The following is an 11,267-nucleotide window of genomic DNA, read 5'->3' as shown; positions in this document are numbered from 1 at the left end:
TTCTTCCGTGCCATCGAAATGTGTTTGCCTTGCGGTAGCCTACTTTCACATGAAGGTAATCCTCTATGCTATGTGTGGAGGATGACAATCACTATTACGATTTTTTAATAATTGTTTTAGAAAACAATTGGAACGGAAAGGATGACAAGAAGTCTGGAAGTAAAACGTTGGCGACGCTAACAGCAAATGCCGTAGCTGTCGGTAATGAAGCGACAGAAATGTGTAGAATGGAGCTCTGAATTGTAATTTTTTTCCTTTTGCGAAGCGATATCTGCACGATCTAGCCGTTCGGTTAGGAGCTGATCTGCCAACTTAGATTCTTTGAATCATTTTATTAACTATATTATAATAGGTGTGTGGCTCGCGTAGCGCTCATGGTTTCATACTCGGTATCAGGCCCAGCACAGGTATCAGGCTAAGCACAGTAAATGCACTCTGTTTAAGGGGTTAGACTTCAATCGGTACGTAGATTTGGCGAAAATGTGTAAGAAATGTAGCCCTTGGTTGGCCGAAGTCGTTGCTGCACCTCTATTGCAACACGGTGAAATATGGAAAGGTGCTTACCGTATAACCCCTGTCGAATGCGCTCAGCTAAATTGCTCACACAGCGAGCTAAATGCATGCTTCAAGCTTTATTGTTCACTTGCTCCTATTGCTGACAGTGCCAATAGTATCAGACCACACACCACCTACCTCGATGACTTGTATAATGTGTCTGTGGTGTAGCGGGATCAGCAAAAGCTGCGAGAATGTTGGATTCGACTTCCCACCAGTACGCATACATCGACAACAGAGGTGGCCCCCGATGATTTCTGATCGGGCGAACTTTTTCTCATCTTGTGTACCAGTCGGTAGGGCATGATCTTGCTACTCTGGTAACTCTAGCGAAGTTCAAGTGGTACAAGCTGGAGAGTCTTGGCAAGAATCGGAGATGGGGTGGAGTAGGATTGAAAGATATTCCCTCTACGTCCAGTGTAGGGTTCAAATCTCAAGCAGGGCTTTTGAGCTAGTACGATCTGGCGGTCTTGATCTGCGATGGCCGTAGCGTTGGCTTGCGGTGGGTGTCCCTTGGTTTTTAAGTTTCTTTTCGTCGTACTTGCGCAGGATCTTGAGAGTTAATAGCCTCTTAGGTATACCCGGCCAAGTAGTAAATCCGATTAACCTTACGGATCTACACGCGCAAAAAAAAAGCTCACTGATCATCTTCGAACGCTTGGAATCTGAAACCTGAAAGTTTTTAGTGACATTGTTTTAGGGTCCAGGTACAATCGTCTTCAGCGTGTCCCTTTTCACCTGAAACCGCGAAAAACGTTTCAATAATACCCCCACCTTAGTGACAAATTTTCTGCGGCCCTAACAGGCCACTGAAACCTCGAGCTCGCGATATCGAATATCCATCTAAATTATGCCCTAACAAGATGGAGGGAGAAACCGAGCATGCACCTCGTTCACCTGCTACACACCGGTGCTTATAAATGGTAGCAAGCGTAACTGGACAGAGGAGATCACCATCATTCTGGAGCGCTCGTGGCGTGCGGTACACAAAAGCGGGCGCCGAGATGGTGAGTAGGCAAGCTTGCATAGCTTGCGTATGATCGTTGCCTACAAAAATGTTGTCACGGGGACACAACGCTCCAAAACCGCAATCGAGGACAAACTGCAGACACGCAAAGAGACGTATCACTTCATTTGCGACTTCAACGTAGACCGAATCCAAGGCAGCACCGGCAAACCCGGCTAACTTGATCTTTCGAGGAAGGAGAAGCGCCAGCTGAGGTACACATGTAAATCCTACTTTGAAACAGACTTTGCTATCTAGTAATATGCTATACAATTCAATGGGACAGGGAATATCGTCGTATCAAAAGCCACAACATCAGCGAGCTAGATAGTTTTCTATCTGATCAAGCAGATACTGCTCCACTACAGTCAACGTTTAGTGCGACTACGCGTGTCACTGGAGACGATATCGCTGAGAGCGATGCCTATGCCACGAGAAAGAAGAACAACCAAAAGAGGTGCGCTGACAAGTAGGAGCACTTCAGGGAGGTGCTGGAGGGGAGATCGGATGCGGTAACTGCACAAGCCAAACAACTTCATGAGGAAGAACTGCAGGAGAGACGCCGCCAGCGCTTGGAGCGCATGCGACTGCTGAGAGGCTTTCCAAGTGCGTTTAAGGTGACCATTGAGCCAAGTAAGAAGTAAGAAGTAGATGAATTTAGTTTCCTTACCGAGTATTGATATGAATACCATTGCTTCAGCTTTTCTCTTAAATTTGGATCTGCGGCTTCTTCTGGCTCGGTGTCTGGTTGTGGGAACGTCTCTTCAATTTTCTTAAAACGCGTTGTATTTTTTTTAGTCCATGTCGTATGTATTGTTCCGGTCAATCAAGAAGTTTTGTACAATGCAAAGTGCATATCCAAGGTACGGCGCAATACGAATGTCTTACAGAATGCCACCGAGTAAAACCCTTCACCCGCATTTGAGTTGTCCAAATGCACATTCAACTCGGTACCGAGCATGAATCAGGCGATCTTTGAGCCTCTGGGAAATAACACCTTGTAGCTCAGACAGCTCGAGCGTTGTAAAAAAAGTATATGTGTTTGGTTGCCTGAATCACCCAGCAAATTACACGTACGTTTGCATTTGCTTCCTCTCCGGTCGGTAGGCACACAGCACTTAAATTGATTGAGATGGCCGGAAAGGATGTGACAAGTGCGCTGTTCCTGGGCGCTCGGCTATCGCTCACGCGTCCTGGCCCACTTGCAATCGAGATCGCAAGAGCGCCCTCTCCAATCCACCACATCCGGAATAACTAAGCTGTATCAGCATTTTTAATTATAGTATGTGTCTTCAGGATTTGTAGGTTTGCCCACCGGTACATGTGTGCCGTCAATGCAACCAGCAATTTGTGAAGTTTGACACTGCTCGGCAAAATGAAACGCACATATCTTCCTTTCGGAGAACGCTATCAGAAATCGTAACTCCGTAAATGATAGCTGCCACTTCTCATACGATGCCCGATACCGTCGATGATCCCATAGTAAAGCGATCGGCTGTTATTTCGAGCGTTGTAGCGTGCGCGCAAAGGAAAAGAAAAGCTGCCAAACGTATGGAGGCAATACGGCATCAGGTGCCTAGCCGCTGAAAAATGCGGGTAAACAGCGTGCTCAAGCGCCGCTAAACTGCATCTTCGTCCAGTGTGAGCTCCGTTCTATTGCTAGCATCACGCATTCGACAGGTAGAGCTAACTCAGCAGTGACTTCTTCTTCCATTGCGTACGCCGCAAGTAGTAGCTGTTGGGCTCGCCCGAACAATGATCTGCAGGGACTAACCCCTCTCGTAGCGAAATCCAAATCATTACTTTGTTTTTTATTTAGAATACCTAACGCGATACACGTAGAGCACCAGCATTAGTCCTATATAGATTTAATATCATTCGGCGCGAATACGTACATTAATGATACTGTGCACTCCCGTTATGGGAAGAGGCAGTAGTACGGCCTCAGCCAGCAGCATAGACACAAACAGAGACTCGGCTCAAGTGGTGGCGGGGCGACTGACAGTAAGAGGGAAACATGGAGCAGCAATTCTTTGTTGGGTGTGTTTGAGTACTTGCTACCTGCTAAATACATTCCAAGAATTGATATTTATTTGTCTGGTCTGGAAAAATATAACAGCTCTTTAAATCCGCGACAGCTTCTGCTGTACTGCTGCAACGAAAGCGTGGTTGGTCTTGATCTTCGTTCTCAGCATGATGGCGTTTTTTAATGGGGCTTCCTCCGTTACTGCCATTACACGACCATTTAAAGAACCACTTCAAAAAGGGGAAAGTTTTTTTGCTTTGCCATGAAACATATAAGGAATCAAAACTTAAAATATGCTATCGAAAGAGGAAGAGGAGTATGATCTGGTCATAAAGTACTAGAAGTAGTTGGATCTATTTTTGTGCCAAAACCTGCTGCACACAAATCGTCAGGTGTACATATTTTAACCAATAATATGGATCTCAAAACGAACATTAACCAATCACACATACGTTTTTTTTAATTACTATTAATTCTTCTCCAGACCGAAGAAGTATTATGTTTGCGGTTCCAGGTGGCTTACATGCAATAACGGCGAAAGTAGCCTTTAAAACGGTTTTGTTTTTCAGATTCCAGGGTCCCAGTTTTGCTAAAGAGGGCCACCAGATGGTAGGATCTGGCCAACATATTATCCGGTTATTACTACCAGCACTAAATCCGCTATTACTAACCTTCACCGTGCTCGTACAGCAATGTAGCTCCGATTCTTGAGGGCAGGAACGCACTTACGTAACCCGAAGATAATAGAGTTCTGATTTAAGCCTACACCAGCCTGGGTCTCTATCTTCTCTGTCTTTATCTCACCAAATTATTTGCCAGACCTGAATACCTGTCCTTTCTCTCCTTGGCCCATCTCCCCAATTGTATCAGCACCGGGCTCCCCAGATCCGTGGCCCAATCATTGATGTTTGGTCGATCACTAATACCCCCCCCCCTCGATCAGGTATACGCCAGATCAGGAATAATTCGGGAGCATGGATACACCTGGATCCTGATGATCTTAGATCTCAGCCCCGATTACCTCGATTCCTCACTCTCTCACTTGGATCTCAGATCTCATGGTATCCAGATCCGTGATCTTGTGATCTTCAACTTAAATTCTAGTGAGAATCGTCGCCCTTGCTCAATTCAATACAGCTTCTGCCCGATGCACTTTCCCTGGGTCCAAATCGTCGTACTCGGTTCGACACTGTCATTAATCCATATAAGTGTCCGACTGTCACTTCTCGTATTCTTATTTCTTGAAAAGCACTTCGCCACATATCCTAATACGATTTCGGCTGTTGGGCATGCGGTGAACAAGATTATCATTCGCATTTATCCAAGCCAAAAACACAACCCAATCAAAATAAGTGTCTTACGAGAAGGGTTATGCGGTAAAGCGTCATAAGGTGTTGAAGTGAACAAACGCTTATATTCGTTTAAGGCTCTCTTCTCGTCTACGTTAAGGGGAGCTCACGGTGAATAAAATAACGCTGGCATAAGGTGATTTAGATGCTTTATCAGACAGTAATCCTATTGAAGGTGCTGTTACGTCATCGAGGCGCCCTAAGACACATTGGTGACGTTGTATTGTGCGCTCTACTCAAAATTTGCATGGGCGGTCTTTTGAATAAATAACATCCCCAATGACGCGGATCTGTTATTGTTGGCTTGAAAAAAATATCCACCTAAGCACGCTTTACGGTCACTTAAGTACGATCTGGACTATTAAAAAAAAACATTTGTATAAAAGTGAACAAGTAGTCTCTTGTAGGATCATTCTACACAAAATGGCACGACCTCCTTGGTTCAAATATGCAGAATAAACTTTTGTCCTCCTATTGGTTGCTGACTGGCTCCTCACTGCTACATGTATTTCACCTGCAAAAAGAACCACTATTGACATAGTGGTTCTCACGGAGCTTTTAGACAAAATGGGCAAACATGGTCGGTTTTATACAATACTACCGTCTTACCCCGCTTCAGACGCCTAGGCTTTTAAATCGAATAAAAACGTTGATTATGAGGATAGCCGAAACTCGTGTAGTACGCCCAGTCAAATAGAGCGCCTACCCAGCTGGAAGGTATAGGTAGCGAGCCATAACCAACTGGATTTCATACCCGTAGCAGTTTAAATGCTTCATGACCAACTAATCGACTGGAGATTGAAGCTGAAACCGCTCCAGAACAGTCAGCCATTTTTCATTTTCTGTCCACCATGACAGCCGAGAAGCGAACCAGCTACAGTCTGCAGTTCAAGCTAAGTGAAATTAGTGAATACAGGGCCGGTGTTGACGGTTCTGGCTTCCACGCGCTCGCTAAGAAGCACAAGGTGACGCCGTCCATGGTCAGAAACTGGTGGGACCGCAAAGACTCGCTGGTCAGCGCATCGAGGAACCGCCAACTCGCTACCCGTTCACGACGAAGGATGCCAGGAGCAGGCAGAAAACCAGAGCACCACGCACTAGAGCAACAAGTTCACGACTGGGTGATAGCACGAAACCGTAAGAGCTCGCGTGTGAAAGACAAGTACATACAACTCCATGCACTCAACATCTATCGTGCCATGATGGCCTCGGCCCCAGAAGAAGATCGTTGCGAGTTCCAAGCGTCCTCGGACTGGCTGGCCCGATTTAAAGACCGTTGCAACCTTGTATCCAGGAGGCAGACCAGTGCAAGAACTCTTCCAGAGAATGTCAGCCAAATTTGTCTTGATTTTATCACAAATGCACAACAACTGATCGAACAACACAATATACAGCCTTGTAACGTCATCAACATGGACCGAGTCCCGAGATATTTCGAGACCGAGCCGAAGTCGACTATTACAACCCGTGGTGTGAGAGAAGTTCTGCTGCGTAAGGGAGGAAGTAACCACAAACGGTTCACTGCAACTTTTGCCATTACTGGAGATGGTCGATTCCTGAGCCCTCACGTACTTTTCTCTGAGCTGAAGAATAAACCGTCGGTTCCAGAGTGAATACTTTTGGATGTGAGCCCAACGGGGAAGTGAGTGAAACCATACTTCTTGAGATCGCCCAAAACGTAATCTGTACCAGAAAAGAAATTCAGTTTTACCGAAAGCCTGTACTCTTCGTGATCGACTCGTACGCGTGTCACGTCAAGTTTTATGACGAGAAGAAGCACCGACAGTACAATATTTTCGTTTTATTGGTACCACCCAACCTTACCAACCTCCTCCAGCCCCTCGATGTTGCTGTTAACAGAAGCTTTTAGGCTTTCTACAGGGACCAATACGACGACTACATTAGCTCGGCTTTGGGCGACAAACGACCTCAAACAAAACCAGGGAACCCCAAAGTTCCGCGATACGACAAGGTTTCCCAGTGGGTTTTGGACTGGATTGCTACAAAAACCCACTGAGATTTCGAAAGCGTTTTCGCTATGTGGCCTGGTGCCAAAGATGGAGTTCGACGTTAAAGATCTGCATCCGCCTCTCTGCGATCTCTTAAGCCCGTCAGTTGGCATGAACGAGTGGCATCTACGTTATCAGCACATAGTGGATGAGAATGACAATCGTGAAGAGCTGTGTGTTGCTCGACCTGCCTGGTACCTCCTTGAGGACATGCGAACCAGCTTGTTCTGCTGTCTGCGATACAGTAGCGGTGAGCAACTTCACGAGTCCATTGACGTGCTCACTGAATACATGAGCAACTTACAGGATTTGGACGGTCTGTTTGATACTGACTATATCACCTCGCTGAAGAACGGAGAGACGCTACCAGGAGAGCTCGAGCTTTTTGCTGCAGCACACATGCACCACTGGAATATTGAAGTCGAGACTCTGGATGAAGACTGCAAAGTCGTCTCAGAGTACATGTACACTGTTGACAACCGCACGGACACGGTGCACCTCGCACAAATTGGCTTCTACTTTTCGCTGAAGGTGAATGGGATGCATGTGTAGGATAATCGACATGCTGTCGATGCTGTTCTTCTGATTTTTAGTTTATGTCTGCAATTGTAAGCCTAGGCTTTATATGCGAATACAATGCCCAGTGGGCTGTTTATTTGTTTTGAAAGCCTAGGCGTCTGAAGCGGGGTATTGTCCCGGCCAAAAAGGCTTGGACGGAAAATAAAAAAGTCAGGTGGCCCAAATGAATTTGATAATATCTCGTCTTCCTGATGAGAGCTTAAGACGTGCTTACCCTCCTTTGTTAGATGCCTGTCTTAAGAAACTGCTCAGGCATGCAGCGCGTCTTACATGAGAGCGGTATAGTCTAAATTGAGCACGTAATTTATTATCTCTATAGCGAAATAATGTAAGGTATAAGTCCTTACATACTTGACCTATCATAACTTAAGCTCAGCGCAAATTTAAGTCCTCATCTTTCTCCAGTATGCTAAGTGGAATGCTAGCTTCATGTAGCGCCAGGTTTGAGCCAATACGGGCGTCTGTGAGGAAAGCTATAGGCCGAGTCCATCGTCTATCGGTAACCACCGTGCTGTTGCTGTTACATATCAAAAATATCATTGCAGTAGTCGTACTGCAAATGTATAAGATATTGCAGGTATGAATCAATTTGATTATCTCAGATCGAGCTGAACGACTGACTGATCTATGCTATATTAAAGGAATTGTAGCACCAGCTGTATCATGTTAACCATGATGGTAAAAAACACGATGGGCGTCATTTATTGAAATTTATCCAAAATGATTGGGAATCTCCGGCTGCTATCCTGCTTAAGCCAATCGTAGAGACAGAAACGCTGTACGTGGCAGGCTATTAATTGCAAAGAATTCCCCAACAAATAGTGGGTCTTTTCGACAGCCAGAATGAAGGGGAAGGGCTTCGAATTTGCAGAATCCGACGTCAGATTCGGACTCAGCACCCATTTTTACCCTATATATCTAAATGTCGATATAGGTTTTAGAGCGGCAAAACATCTTAATTATAGCGCAAAGTCCGTCCAAGGTTTGGTGGCCGGGATAATAAGACGGTGGCGTAGATTTCCAATACTGCAACATGAGATGTGCAAGTTGCCGACGAAGGCGTATTTTCCCGATGTCGCAGTTAGTTATATTTAGTTCTGTAGGAGCTCGAGAAGCTCAGTTGCTTCCAGCTCACTTTCGCTTTCTTTTCGCAGCTAACAACCTCCAAGAAAACCTTTCTGGACAAGCTCATCAGCCCTTCATGAGCAGTACCTATTTTTACCTTCTTCCGGGCGCCTTCAGCCTCATTGGTTTCACCTACGGGGTCTCGGAAGGTCAGGCGACACGTGGAGGAAAGATCAAGGTCAAGCTCGTTCCGAGTGGTCGATGGGCAGACAGTCAGACTGAGACTGTCGAACTTGTTCACGCAGAGATAGCTCCGAGAGTGGTGACAACACAGGAGGCCCTAGATGGAGTGGGTACCTTCGTGGGAAGCGCTATCTGCACGCCAAGGGTGCCCCCAGGGAAGGCCCGAATTTGGGACTACGGATTAGTCGTTGGTTATGACTGGGATGAAGAGTCGCTTCGAGGAACCCTTGATGTTAACTTTGACGGGGTCGAACTACAGGTTGCACATAAGCCAAACTCGATTCAGGATGTTGCTGTTGAGATTTATGTGTTGCGGCCTTGTGGTGGTCGTGGCGTGGGTCTGATTATGCCACTTGAACTCAAGCAGAGACACGAGAAGATCTACAACAAGTTTAACGGAGTTGGCCAGCCAGCTGTTCGGGACTCGACAGCTCTGCTCGCTGAAGTTGGCAGCACTTCCATCGATGAGTCAAAACTGGTGCCACTCCTTGATGTTACAAGTTTCAAAGTGTATCAAGTGACCATTCAACACATCCTTGATTACGTCTACTACAAAGACGGAAAGCGCACGGCACCACCCGAAATTAAATTAGGCGATAGCATTTTCAGCTTACCCAGCGAAGACGACAACAGTCAGGACCGGTCCAGATCGAATCGTCGTGAGCTAAATCCGCAGAGCGAGCCTGTGTTCAGTGATGGTCTTAGTGACTCGGAGGACGATAGCGAGCCCCAGGGGTCGGTGCGACTGGACAGGCCTCCAGCGGAGTCGGCGTCAAAACGCAGACGTGTGAACAGCGCTGCCAACACCGGCAGCTGCGCTGAAGATCGTATGCAGCGACGTGGGGTTCGTTGTGATGGAGATGGACAGCTACAGAAAGATGTCGATCAATTAATCTCGCTACATCGAACAGTGCCAGTTGTCGATCCAACCGCGGTTTCGCGACCGCATATAGCGGAGACTCAAGACAAGTGTCAATTCCAGCCAACTGGAACGCAAACAGGAATATATCACTCTCTCATCAACGGTAAGTACGTGTCTATGACAGCACAGCGCTTTGTGGAGTTTGTTCAAATTCACTGGAGAAAATTTGGTTTCTTTCCACACCCTGCTATTCTGCGTGGCCTGTTTGGATGGGACTTCGGTACGAGAGGGCTCTCCATCCGACATTTCGTTCGAGTTACTGAGCAAGAAAAACGTGCGGGAGTTTGGAAGCATGACATGAGCAATTTCTCACGGAAAAATGGACTTCCAAGACCTATTGACCCGACAGAGTTTTCTACTTTGATTGGTACAGTTGAAGTTCTTCACAACGTTGCTCTTCAATGTTTCAAGCCTCTTGTCCAGGAGCTATTCCACTCCGCATTAACGTTTCTCGCTGAGTTACGTGTTAGTGACGCACCAACTTCAGTGCTAGCTCTAGCAGAAGTTGCAGCTTGGATTGATGACCGTTTGGGGTTGTTTCGTGTCTATGTGTCTGATGAAGATTGGGATAAAGCAGCAGGGGTCAAGTCGCATTTCAGTATTGCTCACGAGTCTTTCATGCGAGTCCATCAGTTTATAATGCGGCAAGAGCTACAATCTACACGGGGACAAGCTGCGTTTTCCGACGGTCAACGTGGCCAACCTCCCGCGGCAAAACGACCAGGCAAGTTCGAGAAGCGTCCCTCACGCTCAATTCCTCTGGAGATCCGAAAGGCCCTTCCTAAACAAGGCGGAAAAGAGATCTGCCTTCGTTTTCTTTCCAAGGAAGGGTGTCGAGGCGAAAACGGAGCCTGTGTCGACACAAATCGCTGCCATTTTAAGCCAGCAGTATTACCTCAGACGGTTCGTGAATTTAATGCTAAGAAATTTGGAGGAATATCAAGTGACATGCAGTGACGGTGTATACTGGCGGAGGCCGCAAGCTTTGACCTTTCACTGGTCGACGACACCGATTACTTTGAAATTATTTCTTCCGGTACTGCCAGCAGTACACCTCACTCTAGTGCTCAAAGCTGGTGCTCAAAGGATGTGGTATCGGTTTTGGCTACAGGGGCAGCGAGCACGACAGTCTCCCCCTCTTGTAGTTCTATAGAAGCTCACCACAGCCTCAACTCTCTTATGCGAGCAGCGAAGTCCAAGTGCTTCCCCTCGAGTAAGAAATTAGGAGACACAACCGAATTAACTGCGTTGTTCAAGCTACAACCACGGGCAGCGGATTCTCTCGACTCCCCCTCGTGCGATAGTATGGTTAGTACCCGCGCAGTAGCATTCTCTAAACCACCTGAGCCCACGTTAGACGCAGCTGCAATTCGAATTCGTGCCATGGCATCTTCTCAAGGAGGTATAGACGGCAAGAGAGACCATATTTTATCTGCATGGGCAGCGGAGGTTTCAAGCTTCCCCTCATGCGAAGAATTGGACGAGAATGACAACGCTACGGCGACGATGCCAC

At 46.7% G+C, this 11,267-nt stretch overlaps 1 protein-coding gene across 1 annotated transcript; it reads left to right on the top strand.

Annotated features, from left to right (window-relative positions):
* Positions 1-5,787: 5,787 nt before the first annotated feature.
* On the top strand, positions 5,788-10,711 carry PITG_09123 (uncharacterized protein; the record flags this gene model as incomplete). Its single annotated transcript, XM_002903400.1, has 6 exons — positions 5,788-6,427; positions 6,818-7,476; positions 8,175-8,202; positions 8,679-9,676; positions 9,815-9,857; positions 10,332-10,711. 6 exons carry the CDS (start codon positions 5,788-5,790, stop codon positions 10,709-10,711), a joined length of 2,748 nt encoding a protein of 915 aa, XP_002903446.1.
* Between the last annotated feature and the right edge of the window lie 556 nt (positions 10,712-11,267).

The sequence above is a fragment of the Phytophthora infestans genome, genomic scaffold (assembly GCF_000142945.1).
Source record: "Phytophthora infestans T30-4 supercont1.14 genomic scaffold, whole genome shotgun sequence".
NCBI lineage: Eukaryota > Oomycota > Peronosporomycetes > Peronosporales > Peronosporaceae > Phytophthora > Phytophthora infestans.
This window is presented reverse-complemented; position numbering and strand designations above follow the sequence as displayed.